The sequence below is a fragment of the Rattus norvegicus genome, chromosome 12, assembly GCF_036323735.1.
Source record: "Rattus norvegicus strain BN/NHsdMcwi chromosome 12, GRCr8, whole genome shotgun sequence".
In the NCBI taxonomy this organism is placed as follows: Eukaryota; Metazoa; Chordata; class Mammalia; order Rodentia; family Muridae; genus Rattus; species Rattus norvegicus.
The window spans coordinates 40,916,898-40,940,893 of NC_086030.1; the positions used below are offsets into that span (position 1 = coordinate 40,916,898).

Here is a 23,996-nt window from a genome sequence, read left to right on the forward strand (position 1 = left end):
GTCCCTCTTTCTAACTCTCTTTATCCTGTAAAACCCTAATTCTACACCTGCTCAGTGATAACTCTCCCCTCTGGCCTCAATAACTACCATTCTACTTTCTCTGTGTATGAATCTGACTACTAAATAGGTGTGGTTTTTTTTTTTTTTTTTTTTTTTTTTTTTGGTTCTTTTTTTCGGAGCTGGGGACCGAACCCAGGGCCTTGCGCTTCCTAGGCAAGCACTCTACCACTGAGCTAAATCCCCAACCCCAATAGGTGTGTTTTAAATTAATCTTTAAAGCCACTCACTTAATACTGCGTTTCTCTGCTGCGAGGATAGTGAGTTCTCCAGTTACTGAGGGAACTGGTGTTACACCCCACATATTCCCACGCATTGGGAGTAGGGAACAAACATCGTCACAAGGTCCAGGTGCAATTCCTCCCTGGGTTATAGTGGTCCCATCTGCCATCTACTAACGGGCACCACCCAAGACACATGACAGACACACTGAGGCAAAGACTGCAGCAGGCTCACATTAGATCATTATATCTCAGTGTCCAAATTCTAAAAACCCAGTGTATAACATCTTGAAAAGCAAGCCTGGCAGAGGAAGGGCTGCTACTGTAGAAGAGACTCCCTCCCTCCAGGCCCCTGCCTCTGAAGAGTCAATATGAGCCAACGCCGAGACGCTGTGACAGTGCCATCTTCTGGACAGCAGACCATCACTGGTGACACTAGGTCACTTCCTCCCCAAAGGAACTCAGGCCAGCTCTAAGGCAGATGGGTGAAAGGCAAATCTGAGCTGGGAGTCATGGCGCACACCTTTAATTCCAGGACTCGGGAGGCAGAGGTAAGTGGATCTCTGTGAGTTCAAGCCTAGTCTACATAGTGAGTCCCAGGACAGCTAGGCTATATAGAGAGACACTGCCTTGAAAATGAATGAGTGAATGAATGAATGAAATGAGAGAGAGAGGAAGGAAGGAAGGAAAAAAGGAAGGAAAAAACTGAAAAGAAAAGGAAAGGATAGGATAGGAAAGGAAGCAAGGCCGATTTGAACCCGATGACCACACTGGAGGCCAGGTTGCCTAGCAGACCCTTGCTCACACCAGGTCTCATCTAAAGGCGCAGGGGAGTGGACCACTGCCCTTGGTTTTGCAATACTGTCTCAAGCCCTTCTTGCAGACACGTGTGGACGGTAGATGATCACGAGGTGCACTAAAGGCTCTCACTTGACAAGCTGCAGCTGGCAATCCCCATGCTCACCTCTGCTCTCGGTCAGGCATGTCACTGTTGATGAGGGCAGTGGTGACCTGCTGCAACATTTCCAGTACCTCATCACATCCAGTCAGGACCTGGGTGGCAAGAGCCAAAATACTGGTCTTTAACTCCTAGGCAGAAGAGACCGTAAGATTAGTTTCCAGCCTTGTGATGAGAGATGCACACTCACAGACAACATGATGCCATGCTTATTCAACGACACATTTCCAGATGAAGTGATGTGGCCAGTAGAAGCCCAGGGCAGTGAGCTCCTCTTGGGTGGCAGGTAGGAATTTGATTTGGGAGGCCAGAGTCTGGAGTGCAGCTAGAAATATGCAGTATTTCACAGGGAGGGCACTGGGTGCCTAGCAGCAAGGCTTAGCTCCCGTCCGTCCCATCCAGCATGAGAGCGCTCCTGGAGGCCCAGACGCTGCCCGGGTGGAGGACTGTCTTGGGAGTTCTGAGCACAGCTAAAGAGAAAACACAACAGTGAAAAGCGCACGGACAGGCGGCGACTGAGATGAGACAAACCACAGCACGCTCGCACCAGCATACGGTGGCTTTGTCCTAGCGGCTTAGCCTAGCACACGTGAAACGCACTGCATCGGGAAGCCCAGCTAAGCAGCAGCAGCTATGGGCTACTGAACAGAAAAGAGTGGCACAGACTTTCTGAGAGTGCAAACAAGGCAATAGCCCTAAGCTTTCAGTTCATCGCTATTTTCTGATTAAAAAAAAAAAATACATGTAGTGAACTATGTCTACATAGCATCTGTGGGTCTTGATTTTCTTGGAAATGCCAGACCTCCTAGCCCAGACCCCCTAGCCCAGAACACCAAACCCATTCTGCCTATGGCAAGAGTCTTTCTACATATGTATGCAATTTTCTCTTTCTTTTTTTTCTTAATTTTGTTTGTTCGTTTGTTTGTTTGACACAAAGTTTCTCTGAGTACCCCTGGCTATCTTGGAACTCATTCTGTAGACCAGGCAGGCTTCGAAATCTTTTAGGAAACTCAGACTGGACAAGTGACACATGCAGGACTGGCTGTTACTGCCAGGGCTGTGGCCTCCTGAGCCGCATTTTCAGGGTGGTCAAGTCAGAGAGTTCATACCAATCTAATTCCCGCAAGAACAATTACTTTTCACTTTATTTTGTTCGATACTGTGTCCTATGTACCCAGACTAGCTCTGAACTCACTGTGCACCGACCAGACGATGAGCTCCAGCGCCAATGCTCCTACTTCTGCCTCGAAGGCCAGGGATTACAGATGCCCGTCACTATATCAGGCTTTCGATATTTTCATTGAAAAGTTGGGGTTTTTTTTGGGTTCTTGTTTTGTTTTGTTTTAAATAAGGGTCTCACTATGTAGTCTTGGTATGTTTAGAACTCACTATGTAGACCAAACTGGCCTCAAATTCAAAGAGATCCACCTGCCTTTGTCTCTTGAAAGCTAAGATTAAACTCATGGACCACCATGCACAGCTCCAATTTAATTTTTTTTAATTTCTGTATATGTACATGAGCCTACACGAGTTTATGTGTACCACAGTGTGCGGGTACCTATGGATTCCAGAAGAGGGTCAGAGCCACTGGAACTGGAGTTACTGATGGCTGTGGGCTGCCCTGCGTACTGGGGACTGAAGCTAGGTCCTCGGCAAGAGCAGGCTTGACTGTGGAGGTTAGGAGAGACCGTAGAGAGTTGCCCTCTCATTCCACATGGGTCTCAGGATCTCACGCTTAGCAGCAAGCACCCGCTGAGCCACCTTACTGCTCGCACACTGCTTCAGGCTGGCCTAGAACATACTAGGTAGCCCAGGCTGACCTTCGATTTTCCATAATCCTTCTGGCTCAGCCTCTCAAGTCCTGGGATTAAGGGTATATGCCACCAGCTCTCAAAGATGAAAATGTTAACAGCAATGCAAATGAGGTCCCTGACTATCTGTCAGAATTACAACAACCACTGCTATAGAAACATCTGTGCAGGGCCATATTATCATATGCAAACAATTGACTGAGTTTACACAGATGCTAACTTTTTAAAAATAGTAACAGAAAATTAAATTAACTATATGATTAGAAATTATTCATCTAAAGATTAAATTTATCATTTTAAGCTATTTAGGTAAAAAAATAAAATCATCCAAATACTGGAAGTGATCAGAATGGAATGCTCTCAGACTGACTTTAAGGTGTAATGAGATCACTTGTGAGTGCCAGACTTATAATTCTTGCAAAACAAAAAGAAACAAAGGCACAGAGCCCACCAGAGCATACGACAACACATCATGAGAGTCACAAACATGCAAGCACCGGACGACAACGAAGCACTGAGCAGCCTCAGAGTGAACTTCACAACACACAGAACTCAGCAGCTGTGCAGAAAGCGCCTTGGAAATAAAGCTTGGTGTTTACCTGTACCTTCAATGTCTCTCCCTGCAAGGAGCTGTCACTGTCCTCATTGTCATCAGGCTTAATCAAAACAGTGTTACTGAGAAGGTGATTCTGAACCGCCATCAGATAGCGCAGGCAGGAGGATGCAGCCTTAACACAAAGAAGGACACTAAGTGACTCCCTGTGACTGAAAGGACGCCTATACCCCTCATGCTTTTAAAAGACGTCCATCAGAGAAACAAAAGAGGAAGAAACACACATGAGAGAGAGTCCAGGGTTTCTTGTGGAGTTATGGACGCACGACTGTGAGTGCAGGCTCTGATGCTCACTGGCCTTCCTGACCTCCACACGTGGCCCCACTGCCTCTCTGAGACTGGCTCAGCGTCTCACTCACATCTCCACAGCGCACGCCACCCCACCCCTTCAGGAACCTCTCGGTTCCCTTCCCCCAGCCTCTGAAACATACTGCTTAAAACCCAGGAAATTCACAGAGGAAACTCCACTATAAAACCCCCAAATTCCACATTCACACAGTCAGGCATCTGACACTGGACAGCAGCCTCGGGAAGGATGGTCTCTGCCTTTTCTCCCTCTTAGGAAAGTTCTCGGAGCAGACTTGCCCACATGTACATTTCTGGGGAAGCCAGTCATCCACAGACTTGGCTGAGAGGAGACAACACTCCCTTAGTAAGGTCCTCACTTACAGGCACCGTTGAAAGGAGCTTCTGGAAATCATCCTTGGAGACTGTCTGGCACTTGGTGATGAGGATACAGGATTCTCGCACAACAATCTTCAGGATGTAGTGTAAGAGCTCGTCATTGAGTCTTGAAAACATGGAAGCATACACAGTACAGTTGCTGAGACAGTCAGGAAGCCAATCACTGTCATCGAGTCAAACTAAACCAGACACACCACAGACCAAAATGGTGCCCTACCTCCTACTTCAAGTATTTTAGAAGTAAATACAAGAAAAAAAAGACCAGAAAACCAAAGACTACTATGTAGCCTTTAACTCCTAACTCTAGTAACTCTGGCACACAGCTTCTTTCACAGGAGCAAGCCAGCTGCCCATTAGACTTCCCTCACCATCACTCCTGCTGAGGACATTGCCAGGCCCCAGGCACTTCCCACTCACCACACTGAAACAAGTCGCCTCAGCTCTTAGGACAGCTGCAGGGTTCAATACATCTCAGTGGGCCCAGAGCTTAGTTTCAATATTCTGGCCACCTTATTAGCTATAGCAGGAAACTGATGACCAAACACATTTACATGTAAGTTATCACTTAGAGAAAAGGCTAGTCGTGGCCAACACAGTAGCTGTGCTATGTCTGAATGAGAATGTCCCCCTGGGCGGGGGCATTTGCTGGTGCTGCTTGGAGAGGTCTTAGTGGTGCAGCCTTGCTGGAGGACGAGTGTCCTGGGAGCAGGCTCTGAGAGCTAAAGTCTTGTACCACTTCGAGCTCATAATTTCTGCTCCCCACGCCTGTCATCACACCTGCTGCTTGCAGCCAAGCCTCCTCACCAGGATGCAACCTTATCCTTTGGAAACTGCAAAGTCCAAATAAATCACTTCTTCTGAAGCTGCTCTTGGGGGCGGGTCTAGTCGGCCACAGAGAGACAACTAGCAGGCCTCACCTGTAGTGATCGTCCTCATCGCTGCCGAACCGGTTGTTCTGAAGCTGCTCTGCTAAGTTGGTGAGGATCACATCCCGAAGCTGGGAGAGTCCACTGTTTCTCTCTCCTGATACAGGACAAAAAGCCATGAGTGACCCTGGCAACAGAACTTAGAGAAGCCATCTCTCTAACTGGGCTGTGCTTCCAGCATCGGGGAGGCTGGGGCAGGAGGGCTGCTACAAGTTCGAGGTCAGCTTGGAACGATGTCTTAACAAACGGCACCTCCTGCTCAAAGAAAACTGATGTTACTTTTAAAAAGTTTCCAAAAAAATAGATGGAGGACAGCCTAGGAGCACAACCTAGGAGCACGGAGTTTAGACTCAAGCAAACAGCAGCAAAACGGCCCCATAGCCCGGGCTCCGCTTCCTAGGCAAGCGCTCTACCACTGAGCTAAATCCCCAACCCCCAGCCACAGCTTTTTTAAGATGTATTTTATGTGTGCTTTGCCTAGATGTGTGCATGTGCCCCGTATACATGCCTGGTATGAAGAGGGCATCAGATGCCCTAAAGCTGGAGTCATAGATGTTTGTGAGCCTCCATGTGGTGCTGGGAACCAAACCTAAGTCCCCTGAAGGAACAGCCAATGATCTTAGCTACTGAGCCATCTCTCTAGCCCCACATACACACTTTTTCAAGTATGCTGACTAACAGGAAGAAAATGAGAAGCCCTGCAACAGTGCAGCAGTTTCCTGAAGAACAGGAAAGAATAGCATATTCAGCTACTCAGAAGGCTGAGGAAAACTGAACATTCAAAGCTCGTGTGGGAAACTTAGCGATACTCTCTTTTCTCTCTCTCAAAGGGAACAGGAGAGACGGCACAGTGATTCCCACATGGAGTCCTAACACCTTCTATAACTCCAATTTCAGAGAATTTAACAATGTCTTCTGGCATTCCATGGGGACTGCAGGTGTGTGGTACCCAGATACACATGCAGATAAAACAATTAGGATACAGAATATAAATAAATTGTTTCCCAAGTTAAAAAGGGGGAGAGATGGCTCAGCGGCTAAGAGCACTGACTGCTCTTCCAGAGGTCCTGAGTTCAATTCTCAGGAAAGACATGGTGGCTCACAACCATCTGCAATGGAGATCCGATGCCCTCTTCTGGTGTGTCTGAAGACAGTAACAGTGTACTCATATATATAAATAAATATTTTTTAAAAGGGGGTGGTGGAATACAATCAGTGGCAGAGTAAATGCTTAGTACATTCAAAGCCCTAGGTTGAATTCTTAATAATACACAGACACATAGACAGACAGACGCAGACAGACAGACAGACAGACAGACAGACAGATAGACACACACACACACACACACACACACACACACACACACACACACACACACAGAGTTGTTCAAAGATAATCCTCACCTTCTGTTAAGACCAGCTTAAGTAAGTTATTGATTTCCGTTTCACCTGGGTATAAAATATTTAAGCCAGAGCTGAAATGACAGGAATGTCAGCAAGTTAAAAAAAAATCTAGAAAATACAAACTCTAGCTATTTGAGTTTCTGTTAAAGATACCAGTCTGGCCAGACACGGTGGTATGCACTGTAACCCCAGCTCTTGAGACTGAGAGATGAGTGTGTCATCTCAAGTTCAAGGCCAGCCGCGTTACGTACAGGAGGACGCTGGCCTTTACCTTCCCCACCCCAGGGGCTGAGACTTAATTTCACCAACATGATATACTCCAGTGAGTTTTCTGATAAGAGAGGTCTTTCCCATCTTTTGCCTGTGAATTCACGATGGTAATGTATGTCAGACTCCATAAAGAACCAGTGAGAGAGTTGGAGAGCTATGAAGAGTCAATGCTGACAAGACAATTAGACATGCAGGCTGTGCCACAATCATGTGGCACAGAGAATTCCTGATCTCAGTTTTTTGAGAAGCCTGGAAGAACAGGGTGAAAAATGTCATCAGAGACTTGCAGACTTAGTACATAGCCTAAATATGTCCTGTGTCCCATGCACTTAAAAAGCCATCACAAAGACAGCACAGCACTACCCGACTCCAGGGGTCTCTGCCTGTACCACACCCACATCTGAATTATTGCTTTAATGCTCGCCAGGAAGTAGCTCAAAACACAGCCCCAAACCCTGCCCTCTGCACCCATTCCTGCCAGAGCACGCTTACGAGCCAGCCATCGCAGTCTCCAGGAACTCTAAACTACATGTGGTCATCTCACAGCTCTACTTCTATGAAAGTGAAAATGGATGGAAATAAAATAAACAATCAGGACAACACTGAGGCCGTCTGAGGTACAGAATGCACTTGAGGCCAGCTTGGTATGTATAGTGGTAGATATAGTGAGGGCCACATAGTGAGAGTCTGTCTCAAAAATTAATTCATTAATTAATATTAATTGATAGCTGGGCATGAGGGCGCATACCTGTAATTCCAGAAACTGAAAGACTGAGGTAAAAGGATCTCAAGCTCCAGGTCAGTCTAGCTCCATCAGTCCCAAAAACCTACCACCACCACCACCACCACCACCACCACCACCACCACCACCAAAAACAAAAGAATATGCCCTCCCCAAAGCCATAACAAAACAATAAAATCCTCACTAGGCCACAGCCTCTAAGTTCACCAGTGAGGAGGCTGAGAGGACAGACCATTGAATCAAATGCTTGCTCTGAAAGAACAGGACCTGGGAATTGAACTCAGGACCTCTGGAAGAGGAGTCAGTGCTCTTAACCTCTGAGCCATCTCTCCAGCCCTCAAAAATATGTTTTAAGAAAAAAATCACTATTGAGGTTTTGTTGTTGTTTTTGTTTGTGTTTGTTTGTTTTCGGACAAAGTCGCTGTATAGCTCTAGCTGGTTTGGAACTCACTTAGGCCACACTGGCATTGAATTCACAGAGCCTGGCCTGCCTCTGCGTCAAAAGTGCTGGGATTAAAGATATGTGCTGCTATGCCCAGCTCAAAATGATTAAAAAAAAACCCATTACTATTATTAGTGTGTGTGTGTGTGTGTGTGTGTGTGTGTCTGTGTTTGTGTGTCTGTGTCTGTGTGTCTGTGTGTCTGTGTGTCTGTGATGTGACTGCAGGTATCCATGCCTCGGTGTATGACTGGAGGTCAAAGGACAACCCTCAGGAGTTGATTCTCTCCTCCTGCAGTGGGGATTAAAGGATTAAACTCAGGTCTCATCTTGCTTGGGTGGTAAGTGATTTTTCTCACTGAGCCATCTCAGCAACCACACAAGGAGATCCCGAACAGGCTGACAAGGACTAGCACAACTAAGCATTGTCCTACCTACATCAGCCAACGAGTCACCAAGCACCTGAGGAGACAGAAATCACGGCCAATGTGAATGGCAGAGCCAACTCTAGATAGTCGGGCTGCTCGCGGCAAAGCACGCGCCCAAGCCACCTCACACTTGAACGGACTGGCTGCGCGTAACTACATTTCCGACCCTTGCAAGAGCTGTGTTCGGCAGGTGCTGCTGATGCCCGCCTTTAATCCCAGCACTCAGGACACTGAGGCAGGCAGATCTCTAAGTTCGAGGGCAGCCTTGTCTATAGAATTACAGAATTCTGGGCTGCACAGAGAAACCTTGTCTGAGACAGAGAGAGAGAGAGAGAGAGAGAGAGAGAGAGAGAGAGAGAGAGTTTTGCTTTTGTTTTCTTTTCACATATGAGACACCAGAGTGGGCTGCCTTTGGTGCTGGGGGAAATGCTTTTCAGCTGGTGAGGTCCAGACTCCAGATGGGCTGAGCTATGCAGCTTCAACCTGCAGAGAGGGCCCCGTTGCAGTACCTACTTTGCAGGGACACTAAGAAAACCCATCTGCTGTTTACCTGATAGCAAGACAGACCTCCTTCTGAATTTCAGGACAGATTTGATCCTTTGGTGCCATCAACAACTGCCAAAGAAGCAATCCTGACCGCCGAATGATGTCACGGTTCCTTTCAGTTTGTGGGCTGAAGAAAAATTTAAACACCACCTACAGAAACATAACGGGCACAGCTCAGTGTGCTCACTCCACCAGGGTAAACCAGCGCTCTGAAGGAAAGTACATGGAGCTTACAAAGAGATAAGCAGGTCTGTTTTCTACTCCATTCTTCGACTGCACAACAGCACAGAGCAAATACCTTTCACACACTGACAGCATGAGCTACACAGCACCGTCCGCTCTCCGTGTGCAACACACACGGTAGAAGACAAGATGCCAAGCAGCTGCTGAAGGTGCTCTGGGAACGGGTGGCTCCGGCCTGCCATCTTGCTCACATATGCTGACATGTATGTACCTGAAAGACGACGAGGATGCAGCGCACGATGCAGGTGTCACCATTAACCATGGCCTTCTCCATGATGTCACAGATGCTGCTCAGATGGCGTGCCTCGATTGGGTGCTGCTTGCCCAGGACACTTGTGATGGGAAGGTTAGGGTTCGTGGCTAGAAGGTTGAGCTGGTGAATGCACATGGCGCCAACATGGTGCAGTAACTGGTTTATGACTTCATTTGTGCTAATGGCCTCTTCTGGAAGATACAAAGGAAAACATGGTGAGGAAAGTCATGGCAGGCATCGCAGAGAGCAAGTCTCCAGTGTACACACGAGGACAGACTCCCGGTGCCCAGAGATCCCAATGCTGTTCCAGACCCTTCCTGCCAGAGTGTGAAATGTAAATATGTGAGAACTGTGCTTTCTGGCACAGGAAGCCATCCCTTACTGAGCTGGCTACACGTCCTTAACAATGGGATAAGGTTTGACATGCAGGCTTATAATGGAAACTCTTTCAGCCCTGTTTTACAGGGCAGTAAGCAAACAGTGAGAGATGTTCAGATACCGTAGATCAGCTGCAAAGTGGGGGAGCTCAGACTGGGTTCAGGCCAGCTCAGCCCCAGCTGGTAACCAGTCTACTAGATGGAGAGCCACGCTCATGCTGCCAGAGGAAGAGGCCGTGCCCACAAGTACCGTCCGTGGCATCCCCATTTCTATCCTATCTGGATAGATGTGTATCAATTAAAGGTGAGCAAGCAGTGTCTTATATAATCACTCCATGGCCCCGGGATGGTTGCAGGCATTCAGAGGATGGAGGGAGAGAATAATCTAAATGGGCAAAGTACAAGTAGGGCCACTTGGGGACTTGAAGAAACGGCTCGATGGTCCCAGCCCAGTCTGCAGGAATCTCACTTGTTAGAGCACTTGCCTCCCACCAACATCCCTGGCTCCAACCTCCAGCACATAACACAAGGCACAACTAAGAGAAAAGTCCCTTCCATTTATGGGGACAAAGCAAACCAATCACTTTAGCAAGTTCGCAAAACTATGAAAATGAGAAGGAAAGCAGAGGAATTCCTACTAACTTTTCAGATATTAAGGTAATTGCAGGGGCTGGGAGAGTGGCTCAGCAGGTAACGGCCCCCAGAACCCACACGGTGGAGAGGAAGCATACATATGTACCCACAATTTATAGAAATGTGTTCATTCCTGAGGTGATTAATATGCAATTGCTCTCTGTCCGGCCAGGGTGGACTCTTAACCAATGTGCAGAGACGGCAGAGTGAGGAGGTTGGCGGCTGGGGCCGCCGTGGAAAGCAGGCTGTCAGTGTCAGCATCCCTCCAACTTGTCAGGCTGACACAAGTCCTAGAGTATAGTGTGAGCGAAAGTCACATGACCTCGGTGCTATTCTCTCAGGTTATAGCTTGAGTTTAGATAGTCTCATAAGACACGGGCTAGCCCAAGACGCATTAGGTAGCCAAACTCCTAGTGCTCTGGACATTCCGCCTCTGCTGGATGCTTAGCATGCTTAGTTACAGTGGGTTTGGCTTTAGTGACTTCTTGAGGGTGGGGATGTAGGTCAGTTGGTAGTGTTTATCTAACTGCATGAAGCATAGCATAAACTGGATGTATTACCCAACGCTGTGGAGGCAGGAGGATCAGAAGTTGAAGATGATCCTTGGCTACATACTGAATTTGATTTCAGCCTGGAATACATGAGACTCTCTCTCAATTTTTAATTGCTTATTTCTCTATTTGAGTTTCTATTCCTCTTGTCACAGTCACCACACTCTTCTTTATTTGAGTGTCTACAGTGTGAGCTGGGCTTCCTCTTCTAACCTTGCTTCACAGTTGTCACTGTCCTTGTGTCTGGTCCTAGGGATGGAAGCCAGGGCCTGGCTCCTTCTGACAGTCGGCCATACACTGAGTCATACTCCAGGTCTGGGTTTTATTTCAAGACTTGATGACTGTTAGCCGACAGTCAGAGGTGGCACCCCAACCTCTTGAGCTAGTGACACTTTGATTCTATGTGGATCTGTACACACAGTTCAGGGTGTTGTCCCAGCTCGGGCATTTATAAACTCTGCCCTGACATGTAATTTCTGTCTGGCCCTCTGACAAGTTTTTCAGTTTACATTTATCAGACATGAGCATACATCAAGGCCCTTCAGGATCCCTTATGAAGGGTACTGTACGGAGCCTCTATAGAGATGCATCAAGTTTCCAGGTACTTTGCTGTTCTCTTGAGTCCCTGCCCTGGTCTTCTCTCTCTGGTACCAAAGATGGTGCTGCTGCTGCTGCTGCTGCTGCTGCTGCTGCTGCGGCTGCTGCTGCTGCTGCAAGGAAGGCTCAGGCCAAACCATTCAGCCCTCAGGAAGCAAAACTGCCAATTTTCACAACAGGTCCCACCCTGGTGGAACGTCTATAGTGACCAAGGCTGAATGGAGAGGAGAGCAGCCTCACCTAAAGACGCCACAGGCTTCCACTGCTGAGGGTCGTATGGTGGCTGCTGTTGCTTGGCTGCTTAAGATGAGCTTTCACTGTGCAGCCCTGGCTGGACTAGAATGAACTATGTAGGATAGGCTAGCCTCAAATCACAACTCCTGAGTGCTATTTTTGTTGTTGTTTCTGTTGTTTTTATTATTTTAACATATTTTGTGGGGGGGGTTAAGAATTATTTTATGTATGTGTGTACACTGCTGCTCTCTTCAGACACACCAGAAGAGGACATCGGATCCCATTCCAGATGGCTGTGAGCCACCATGTGGTTGCTGGAGCTTGAACTCAGGACCTCTAGAAGAGCAGTCAGTGCTGTTAACCGCTGAGCCATCTCTCCAGCCCTCTGTTGTTGTTTTTAATATGGTGACTCCACTGAGCGATTTCCCAAACCTGGATATAGATGGCTCTTACTCTGATGATGTCTGTTTTAATAATACTCTACACAGAGCATTTGCTGAGTTACTTCCTCCCCGTACCACTTGATCTTAACAATGTCAGTATTGCCAAGCACGGTGGCACACATCTTTAGTCCCAGCACTTAGGAGGATTCTAGCCTGAAAACTAGTAACCAATGTTGTTTTGGGTTTTGTTTTGAGCTAAGAACTCACTCTGCAGCCCGGGGCAGTCTAGGACGCAGAGCAGTCCTTCTCCCTGAGGCTCTCCCATGCTGAGATTACGTGAGACCCTCTCTAGCACCAGTAATCAAACTCTACATCTAAGTTCAGATTTTGGGAGGAAAATAGGGGTTTCTCTTTAAAGCCTACAAGTTCCTCACAACTTCCATAGGCTTGCATGCTTTCTCCTTCCATGGCCAGCCTTCCCTGCCGCAGACAACAGTGGGAAAGAAGGGAACTGCAAATGCGCTATTGCTGCCTCTGTTCCCATACACTGCTGCTCCTCTGTTGGCCATGTTTGGGGCTGAGAGTGCAGCTCACCTTTGGGCTCGGGGATGATATGGCTGACACCCAGCCTCTGGCACACGTAATGGAAGGCCTGGTTGCCAGGATTGCACCACTGGTCAATGTAGTCATTTGAGCAGGTCCACAGCATGTTGTTCACGGTATCGTAACAGGCACCTGCAAAGGACACAGCCGCCGCACACCTCAGCACAGTTCCCACACACCACAGAGCAAAGGGCAGCAATTCCCCAGTGTTGACAGCCACAACTCTACCCCAAAGATCTATATGACAACAGATAAGTTGGACCTGAGCATAAAATCTAAATTTAATTTACAATTTTGCTCAGTTCCTATGTGAGAAGGAATAATAAAATACGTGGTTTGCAGCAACTAATTCATAGGACCTGCGCCTGAAAAGGACTCAAGGGGCTTTCATGAAAAGCCCAAGGAACCACAGGAACAGATAACAACAATGCACAGTAATGAGTCCCACACCCCTCTGCGAGCCCTGTAGTTAGGAGAAGAGCCGCGGTTCATTTTCTAACACGTTCACACGAATAAACTCAACTGTTCAGGCTTGGAGCCTGAAAGAGGTGTGTTCATGTCTTACCCAATCCTGGTACGAGAGCACCACGCCCCAGCGAGCTTCCAGCAGCATCTATGAGGTCTGCACGACTTGCAAACTGGCCATCAGAAATGTTATACACCAAACTGGAGGCCAGGACTGTGAAAACAAACAGCACCTTAATGGAGCTGAGGACTACTCTTTAAAGTTTCCGTTTCCGGCTCTTAGCCAGACTTCTTTAGAAATTGCCTTTTTGTTGATTTCTAGTGATAGTAACAACGAAAATGGAAGACGGACGCAGAAGCCCCTGAAAGCAATGCTGACCACGTGTCTTCATAAACTTGATATTAAACTATATTTCTGAAAGTGATCTAAAACAGCAATGTTGACATGAGGTGGTTTTCTACACTAGAAGGTCAAAAGAGAAAGCCCAGAAGGGATAGGAAGCCCTGACTCACAGAGGGGCAGCACTTGTGGGAGACATTCCCAGCCTTGCTATGAGGTCGCTCTCCGCTCACTGGGGCTCTTACAGGCACTTTGGGCTTTTCCTCACACAGGGGAGGGAGCAGTGAAGGACGGCGTTACGGCTAGGTTTGCTTTCTGACTCTACCACTTCTCCATAGCATGGAAGGTTGCTAGCCTCCCTCCTAGTAACCACTTGCAAAGCAGGGACAATGTAAAGTGCTGTGCTGGACAGCCTTATGTTAATGTGACACGCACTCTAGCCATCTGAGAGAGGGAGCCTCAACTGAGAAAGGTCAAAGCCTGTAAAGCATTTTGTTAATTCCTGATTGATAGGGGCGGCCCCACCCATTATGTCATTCCTGGGCTGGCGGCTCTAGATTCCATAAAAAAGCAGCACCCTCCATATGGGCCTGCTTCAGGTTTTGTCTCCTGCTGCGCCTGAGTCCCTGCTCTGACTTCCTTCCACAACAGACCACAATGTGGAGGAGGAGATACAGCCTTTCCCTCCCAAGCTACCTCCTAGCAGTGGAAGCTTCCAGGTCAGGCCCGTGTGCGTTGGCTATTATTGCTGGCCTCACACTCATCTGTGAGGTTTTGGTTTTGGACACGGAGTTTCACCATGATGTCCAGGCTAGCCTCAAATGCCTGATTTTCCTGCTCACCTTCCCAGATGCTGATATTGTGGGTGTGCAACATCATGCCTGGGTTTATCTACTTTCTTTCTTGTTGTGGTGTTTCCTTCACAGTCTGGCTTAAAGTTACTAAGTGGCTATGGCTCTTGATCCTCCCAAGTACTACAGCAGTGCTTCTCAACCTGTGGGTCGTGACCCTTTGGGATTGACTGACCCTTTCACAGAGGTCACTTATCAGATATCCTATAGATCAGATATTTACATTACAAATCATAATAGTAGCAAAGTTAGAGTCATGAAGTAGCAATGAAATAATTTTATGATTGGGGGTCACCACAACATGTAGGTGGCCTGTACTAAAAGGTCCCAGCATCATTAGAAAGATTGAGAACCGCTGTGCTAAGGTTTATGGTGTGCACCACCATTCACAGCTCCTTTCTTCCTTCTCAACAGCATCAGCACCTCCGCCATCATAGTGGCAGGAACTATACTATTTCTATACTAAACTATACCAGCTAATTCTCCTCCGCTCCTGAAGACAAGCCTTGGGGCCTTGGACATACCAGCTAAGAATTACACTGGGCTATATCCCCAGCCCTCTTTTTTTGTGTTTCCTTCTGTTCTATCCCACAAAGTGATCTTGCCCACACTTCTTCAGTGTGCTTTATCATGGAAGCCGCTACTCTGCCTGCACATAGATAAATGCTTATTTCTCACCATTCCAACTTGAGACTCCAAGAAGTCTCTCCTTTTTGTCCTGCTGCACGATGGCTTCTATGCTCACATTCTGCAACGTGTACGCCTGCACCTTCTTTCTATTTTTCTATTTTTATTTTTTCTATTTTTCGGAGCTGGGGACCGAACCCAGGGCCTTGCGGTTGCTAGGCAAGCGCTCTACCACTGAGCCAAATCCCCAACCCCCTGCACCTTCTTTCTAACAGTGAGGAAGTATTTCTAGTCGTCATAGACAACATCAGTCCTCAGAGCCCCTGAAGGCAAGCTCAGGTACCTTTAACCACCTACAACCCCCATGGTCTAAAGGCAAGAACGGGTGGGTGTCCAGCATACTGCAGGCGAGCACGAGTGTCTCCTCATGCTGAGACCCATGATGACCAACATGGAGCAGGCCACAGAAGGAAGCATTTCACGCGTCAACTGCATTCTCATGGTAGTGGTCCTTCTAATCCAAGGAGCCTAAATTCCAGTCGGTGAAAAGCTATGTTATGGAGACCAAAGGAAGGTTTGGGAACAGTCACGGTGACCAACACCTTTAATCCCAGAACTCAAGAGTTAGAAACAGGTGGATTACTCTGAGTTTGAAAACAGATACAGCTACATGGTAAGACAATAAAGGAAAAAAATAAAAGCAAGTTTAAAAAGTTACATTTTGGGGCTGGAGAGATGGCTCAGTGGATAACACTGACTGCTCTTCCAGAGGTCCTGAGTTCAATCCCCAGCAACAACATGGTGGCTCACAACCATCTGTAATGGGATCCGATGCCCTCTTCTGGTGTGTCTGAAGACAGCTACAGTGTACTCATAGATTAAATAAATCTTAAAAAAAAAAAAAGTTACATTTTGAGGGCTGGGCTGTAGCTTCAGGCAAGAACAGCAGAACACACGGCCTAGGTGCCATCCTCAGCACCAGATAAATTAACAGATTCTCAGCCTGTGTGATGGTTTGTATATGCTCAGCCCAGGGAGTAGCACTGTTAGAAGGTGTGGTCCCATTAGAGTAGCTGTGTCATGGTGGGTGTGGGCTATAAGACCCTCACTCTAGCTGCCTGGAAGTGAGTCTTCCACTAGCAGCCTTCAGATGAAGATGTAGAACTCTCAGCTCCTCCTGCACCATGCCTGTCTGGATGCTGCCATGTTCCTGCCTTGATGATAATGGACTGAAGCTCTGAACCTGTAAGCCAGCCCCAATTACATGCTGTCCTTTATACGAGTTGCCTTGGTCATGGTGTCTGCTCACGGCAGTGAACCCTCACTGAGATGGCATGTCACTCATTGACCATGTAAAACCGTCACTGAGACGGCCTGTCACTCATCGACCTGTCACTCATTGGCCATTATTATTTTGTGTTATCAGAGAGCAACTGTAACAGAGTACATTTAAAGCAATAAGTAAGAATGCTTTCTATTTCAGAGTTGGAGACTGTGGTGGTTCGGATGAGAAATGTCCTGCATTGGCTCATGCATTTGAACACTCAGTCCCCAGTTTGGAGAAGGTATGGGGAGGTACAGCCCTTCAGGAGGAAACATATCACTGGAGATAGGCTTTGAGAGCTTGAAGGCAGCCACACTTCCAGTTCATTCTCTCTGTTTCATCCTTGAAATGAAAAATGTGACTTTCTGAGCTGGCTGTGGAGGATATACCTTTAATCTAGCACTCGGGGGGCAGGGGCAGGGGCAGGGGCAGGGGCAGGGGCAGGGGCAGGGGCAGGGGCAGGGGCAGGGGCAGGGGCAGGGGCAGGGGCAGGCGGATAACTGGAAGTTTGAGGCCAGCCTGGTCCATGGACAGAGTTCCAGGACTGCCACGACTATAGAGAGATGCTGTCTCAAAAACAAAAGAAAACAAGAAAATGTGACTTCTTGGCTTCCTCCTATGCTGCCATGCCTCTCCTTCCATGGCAGACCCTTAGACTTTGAGAACAGCAGCAGAACAAACTCCCTCTTCCTTAAGTTGCCTTGGTCATGGTGTTTACAAAGCCACAGAGAAGCGATCAGTGCAGAGGTGCATCAGGAGCAGCGTTCCAATAGAACATACTTACTTTTTAAAGATGACAGACCACTGGTTCCACCAAAAAGAGAGCGGGTGGCAGAGCTGCCGGACCCTCCCGGAGGTGGGACCAGCATCACCAAGTAAGTGCCGCAGGTGTACATGGGTGTCCTCCGCAGCGTCTTCAGAGGAAGGCCGCAGCTAGTATTTGCTGGAGAAGGAATGAGAGTGCTTACTCAAAGTGTGTCGTATTCGTATGAATTGGATTAGAAAATGGGCTTGGCTATGAGGAGTCCACACTGAAACAAAGACAGGCTATGTTAGAGAGAGTTAGAGAGATGGCGAGGAGACTATAAGCACTGCTGCTTCTCCTGAGGACCGGGTTTTGATTCCCAACCCCTACATGGCAGCTCACAACTGCCTGTGACTCTAGTTCAGGGCATCTAAATCCTTCTCTAACCTCTGAGGCTACCAGGCACACAATTGGTGCACAGACATAAAGGTAGGCAAAATACACATATACACGAAAATAAAATAAAATAAATATAAAAAGATTAAGCAGAGGGGTTGGGGATTTAGCTCAGTGGTAGAGCGCTTGCCTAGCAAGCGCAAGGCCCTGGGTTCGGTCCCCAGCTCCGAAAAAAAGAAAAAAAAAAAAAAAGAAGAATAAAGACTCAGAATAAATCTCAAAACAGAATTCCTATTGTTTGAGCTGTAACTGGGGATTGATAACCTAATTTAGTTGTTTTTCATTTTATAAAAAAAAAAAATTGAAGCACCTTATCACTGGCTGGCCTGGCACCTACAGATAGTCACCTGACTGTGGCCCCAGAGTGCCCAGCTTAAAGCCAAACCTTGATAAGTCTGTGACTTTACATTCACTGCAGACAGCTCTTGTCACAGAATCAACCAAACCTTCCCGCTACCCAGGGCTTTCAGGATATCTCTCACATGGGACTCTTAAACCTACGCTGCTCACAGTAATCCATTACATATACATTTCTTTCTGAGGGTCAGTGAAAAAGATACCATCAACAGAATAATTACTGTCTCTAGTCAGGAGGTGCGAACTGCACATCATCTCCCCAATTCCTGGCACTGAAGTGTGGAGTAGGTGAGCTCAGAGAGGGCCGATGATGTCAGTGGGAAGTCCACAGCGCTTTGGGAAGCTGTCAGGCTATAAAACATAACTCATTGTTCAAGGTCTCAACAGAGAGAAAACCATTCTCAGGGATTTAGATTAAAAGAATATACAAAATGAAATCTTTCTCTTTTTTAGAACCAATGCTTTAATTTGCCCACAGAAACCAGAAGGTGGCACTGGATGGTCTGGAGCTGAAGTGGCAGGTGGCCCCGACTCTAGAGTTCTGCAAGAACAGCAAGGAAACCTACTCTTTCTGATGTTTTAAATACTTCTGTTTCAAACAGCTCCACTTAAAACAACAACAACAAAAATGAAAACATAAACCCTTAACAAATATGTTCTTCATTCAGGACATCAATTTCTGGGAAAATGAAAATTAATAGTTAATGAATGAGTAGAAAACTTCAGTGGCTTTATAGCCTAATGTTCACCAACATGTTCTCTCAGACAGACGTACTGCTGGTAATAAGTTTTAGCTTGTCACAGAATAAAACTTTACATTATAAAACTATTTTATTTCTGTTATTGAGTGATAGAAGTAGTGTACACATTTGCATATGTGTGTGTCAAGTGGGTAAACGCATGGGTCAACTTCAGGGGACATTACTAAGAGCTGTCAACTTTATTTTTGTTGTTTCTGTTTTGAGGCAAGGTCTTACTTCCAGTCTGGTCTTGAGTTCACAGAGACCCGAACCCTAGTTCTGGGGTTACAAGCATGCACCACCATACCCGGCTCTTTTCCTGATATGCTGGGCTCTGACCTCAGGTCTTCATTCTTGGAAGGCCCGGCTTTACCAACTAAGCTGTCTCCCTACCTCCAAAGATTCAGAGTTTGTCAATACTAAATTCATTCTCACAGATCCATGTAGACTAGAGTCAGTAGGTTTTCATCATAAGACATAACGTTAAAAGAACACGAAAGTTGATATAAAGGTAAAACAAAATCACATTCTGAATAAAGACACCAGTTTTCACAGAAACCTAAATGTATTTTGTTGGGGTTTTGTGTGTATGTGTAGTTTTGAGGCAGGACAGTTTTTCTCTAGCTACAGCTGGCCTCAAACACACAGCAATCCTCCTGCTTCTTTCTTCTAAGTGCTGGGATTATAGAAATGAGTCATCACACCCTACTAAAAATGCTAAAGATATTATTGTCTTTTGAGGCCTTTTTAAAAAAAAAAACTATATATATATATACATATATATATGTATATATATATATATACATACATACACACACACAGTTTTGGGAGTTTCAGGGATCTCTCTCTCTCTCTCTCTCTCTCTCTCTCTCACACACACACACACACACACACACACACACACACACACACACACACACACACGGTTCCACAGTAAATAGCTATTGTTGCTTTTCCAGAAGACTCAGGTTCAATTCCAGTACCCTCATGGTGGGTACTAGAACATCTGTAACTCCAGTTCCTGGAGATCTGACATTCTCTCCTGGCCTCCAGAGGCACCAAGACACAAGTGTGGTATATAGAAACACAGGCAAGCAAAACGCACAAACACATAAAATAAAAATAACACACACCCACAGCACTAGCTGCTGGGCATGGTAGTATACTCCTATGAGCCCTACTTAGGTGGTAGGGACAGGGGTCTAGAGTTCAAGGCCATCCTTGGCTAAATGAGATCTTGGTAGAAGGTTGCTGCAGAGACAGGAGACAGGTTGTTCTTTTCTTTTTCTGTTTTCTTTCTTTAAAGATAGAAGATTTAATAAGTACACTGAAAGGAATAGAATGAGCATGGAGGTATATACACAGATGAAGGCTTTAGCTGTCATGAAGTGTCTACTTTGTGGGCCGTCTTCTTTACATTTAGAGTGAGTGTGTGTGTGTGTGTGTGTGTGTGTGTCTGTCTGTCTGTGTGTGTCTGTGTGTCTGTGTGTCTGTGTGTGTGTCTGTGTCTGTGTATATGTGTGTGTGTCTGTGTGTGTCTGTATGTCTGTATGTGTGTGAGTGTGTCTGTGTGTGTGTCTGTGTGTGTGTCTGTGTGTGTGTCTGTATGTGTCTGTGTGTGTGAGTGTGTCTGTGTGTGTGTCTGTGTGTGTGTCTGTGTGCGTGTGTCTGTCTGTCTGTGTGTCTGTCTGTGTATGTGTCTGTCTGTGTGTGTGTCTGTGTGTGTGTCTGTGTGCGTGTGTCTGTCTGTGTGTGTATCTGTCTGTCTGTGTATGTGTCTGTCTGTCTGTGTGTGTGTGTGTGTGTGTCTGTGTAGTGCATGTGTTTATGTATGTGTGTGTGGTATTTATGTGGATGTGTACAGTGTATGTGTGTACGTTTGCATACAGAGGTCAGAAGACAACTCTATGGAGTCAGCTCTCTGCTTTCACCTTTCCCATGGCCCAGTAGTCACATTCAGGTCATCAGCCTAACCACAAGTACCTTTACCCAAGGAGTCATCTTGTGAGCCCCAAAAACATTCACTTAGGATTAAAAAAAAAAAAGAACTGTTCTGTGCAAAAGATCCCTTTAACTTGAATGGACTAACCCATGCCAAAGTATTCACATTGATACCACAGAGGCCCGTGGCAACCAGACAATGTCCTTACATTCTAATCATACAATAAACTATTTCCTGGGAGTTGGGGATTTAGCTCAGTGGTAGAGCGCTTGCCTAGCAAACGCAAGGCCCTGGGTTCGGTCCCCAGCTCCGGAAAAAAAAAAAAAAAAACAAAAAACAAAAAACAAAAACAAAAACAAACTATTTCCTGGACAGCCTCATATGAGCTCAGCATAAGAGCTTTTCTTCCTAGTATTTCAAACAGTGGAAGGATTAACAGAATATCAAATCCACTTTCAGTCAGACTCAGATTCTTATTTCTTCCCTTTTATGAGAGCACGGGGCAGAGTTTGGGGTGATCTCGCGTAGCATAGGCTGGCCTCCAACTCATGATCCCCTGCCTTAGCTTCCTAAACGCTAGGACCGTGGTGCACTGCTGTAGCTAGCTGCATTCTCTGCACATCTTCCCTGACAGTGACGGTGGAGACAGCTCCAGGCAGAGCTGCTCCAGGGCTACACTGTGCCCACAGCCTCAACCTGCTCGATGGTCACCGCCCAGAGGAGCAGACGAGGTGAGCTCGGCATGCTGCAGCACCGATGCAGGTGGTCAGGAAGAGACAACGCACCTGCTTGATCCTCCTTCAGCGTGTTGGAGATGGTGGAGCCGGTCAGGGCCGCGAGAGTCGCCGACGGAGAGGCTCTGTACCGGGACAGCCTGCTCAGGAGCATCTCATTGATGCTTTTGGCAGACTCACCCTCTTTTCTCATTAGGATTGTGCGTTCCTGAAGCGGGTTGGCTACAAATACCCCATTTTCCACCTGATATTTAAAGAAAAAAGAGGGCCTGAGATGATGCTTCCATTCAGTCAGGAGATCGCTTCCACTATCTCTGTGCCCTGGAGATCGCTTCCACTATCTCTGTGCCCTGGAGATCGCTTCCACTATCTCTGTGCCCTGGAGATCGCTTCCACTATCTCTGTGCCCTGGAGATCGCTTCCACTATCTCTGTGCCCTGGAGATCGCTTCCACTATCTCTGTGCCCTGGAGATCGCTTCCACTATCTCTGTGCCCTGGAGATCGCTTCCACTATCTCTGTGCCCTGGAGATCGCTTCCACTATCTCTGTGCCCTGGAGATCGCTTCCACTATCTCTGTGCCCTGGAGATCGCTTCCACTATCTCTGTGCCCTGGAGATCGCTTCCACTATCTCTGTGCCCTGGGTGCTTAGGAAGCATTTCCCAGCCACCTGAGCAAACACATCTCGCCATATAAACCCCTCCCATGCTCCAGAGGTGCTGCTTCAGGCAGGGAAGGCTAAGCCCAACCTCAGAGCATCATCTTTCATGGCAGCCCATATTCAAAGTAAATCAGCCAGTATTAATACAGTCTGCAAAACACTGATGATTAAAACCCTTATATTGAGTCCCATAGGCCACCACTCAGTAATTATGAGCCTTCTGACAGGAACACAACCACAGAAGACAGGAGAGAACAAACTGACCAGTCCTTGATTTGCTACCGAGGGCGCTGTGGGGTAACGTGTTTTGGAAAGCTAACTAATTCTAAGACCTAAACGCTCTTCCCACAGTAGCCGAGTGCCTGGGCATGGCAGAGGACTCCTGGAGCACGCCAGCCTGGCTAAAACACACACCAAGCTTCAAGTGCTCCGCCATGGGCCTCGTAGTTCTCTCACTCAGCACTGACGACTCAGAGTACAACACGAAGCACACCACCTGCCTGGTTCCTTCCCTGTCTTTCATCCTTCCCTCCAGCTTTCTTTTCCTTTTTTGAGACAGGTTCTCATATAATCCAGGAGGGCCTCAAGTTCATATGTAGCCAAAGCTGGCCTTGAACTCCTGATGCTCTGACTTCCAGCCCTAGGATTACAGAGCTGCACATCAGGTCTCTACCTTCTTTTTTCAAAACCTTTCCTAGCCTACCTTATTGCTAAAGATTCAGGGTGTTTCCCAGAACGTTTCTCTTTCTCATTTCCTCTTCAGCTCAAGGCCCAGACCTGTGTCCTCCTCCCCATTTGCCAGCTTCCTCAAAAGAAAGCCTGTCACTCAGGCACTTGAGATCATGTCCAGGCCCTGGCTCCTCTCTACTGTTCTCCTCATCTCTTTGTCCTGATAACTTCCTCTGCTTTCAAGCATACAACAGTCCACTTCAATTCCCTGTCAAAGCACTCAGATCTGGGCCAGGGAGACGGCTCAGGAAGTAAAGGTCCTTGCTGCCATACCTGATGACCTGATCTCAATTTCTGGGACACACATAGTGGAAGAAAAAAAAAATCAATTTCCACAAGTTGTCCTATGACTTCCACACACACATTAGTGTGCGTGCATGCATACATGTGTATGTGTGTGCATGTGTGTAAGAATGCATTTTTAGGGGTTGGAGAGATGGCTCTGCAGTTAAGAGCACTGACTGCTCTTCCAGAGGTCCTGAGTTCAAATCCCAGCAACCACATGGTGGCTCACAACCATCTGTAATGGGATCTGATGCCCTCTTCTGGTGTGTCTGAAGACAGCGACAGTGTACTCATATATAATAAATATTTTTTTAAAAAGAATGCAGTTTTAAAGCACTGACTGTGATCTATCTCAAAAGGCCTGTATAATCAATGTCCATGCAAACCCAGCCTCCTGGACACGGAGGGCCTCAGAAATCCATCCCGGCAGGGAAGACAGGAAGCCTGGCCTGCTGCTGCAGTCCTTGGAGACAAGAGGAAATGAGGGTGCCAGGCACCAAGTCTTTAGAACCATGGAAAGCAAAGCCAGAGTCCAAAGGGAGAGGCTGGTGGCATACAAGTGGCAGAGAATGCGTAACTGAGAAGTGCAGTCCAAAAGTCCCAGAGCAGCTGCACGTGTGTTCACAGAAGGGAAGGGAAGGACTCTCTGGGGAACCCCAAACTGCTGCTCTGCTCCCACACCCTCGGCTTCTTACTCCTCCTACGTTTGACATTCTAACTGTACCTTCTCACCAGCAGAACTCTGGACAGCCCACTGCAGCCTAAAG

At 47.1% G+C, this 23,996-nt stretch overlaps 1 protein-coding gene across 12 annotated transcripts in view; it reads right to left on the reverse strand.

The window, feature by feature from the left end:
- Positions 1–23,996, reverse strand: part of Hectd4 (HECT domain E3 ubiquitin protein ligase 4) — a 191,353-nt gene that overhangs the window by 116,666 nt on the left and 50,691 nt on the right. For 8 of the 12 annotated variants that reach the window (XR_010056783.1, XR_010056782.1, XM_039089874.2 and 5 more), the window contains exons 8-18: positions 21,606–21,798; positions 17,365–17,523; positions 13,539–13,652; positions 12,965–13,105; positions 9,554–9,786; positions 9,104–9,249; positions 6,675–6,745; positions 5,262–5,367; positions 4,330–4,450; positions 3,647–3,775; positions 1,243–1,367 (exon numbers count right to left, since the gene is read on the reverse strand). Coding sequence is in view for 10 of the 12 variants with exons in the window: in XM_039089874.2 (XP_038945802.1) it covers positions 1,243–1,367; positions 3,647–3,775; positions 4,330–4,450; positions 5,262–5,367; positions 6,675–6,745; positions 9,104–9,249; positions 9,554–9,786; positions 12,965–13,105; positions 13,539–13,652; positions 17,365–17,523; positions 21,606–21,798 (1,538 nt within the window). In the remaining 2 variants the exon portion in view is untranslated. The remainder of the gene's footprint in view (positions 1–1,242; positions 1,368–3,646; positions 3,776–4,329; positions 4,451–5,261; positions 5,368–6,674; positions 6,746–9,103; positions 9,250–9,553; positions 9,787–12,964; positions 13,106–13,538; positions 13,653–17,364; positions 17,524–21,605; positions 21,799–23,996) is intronic. The other 4 variants (XM_017598533.3, XM_063271893.1, XM_039089875.2 and 1 more) reach the window with 2 other exon arrangements.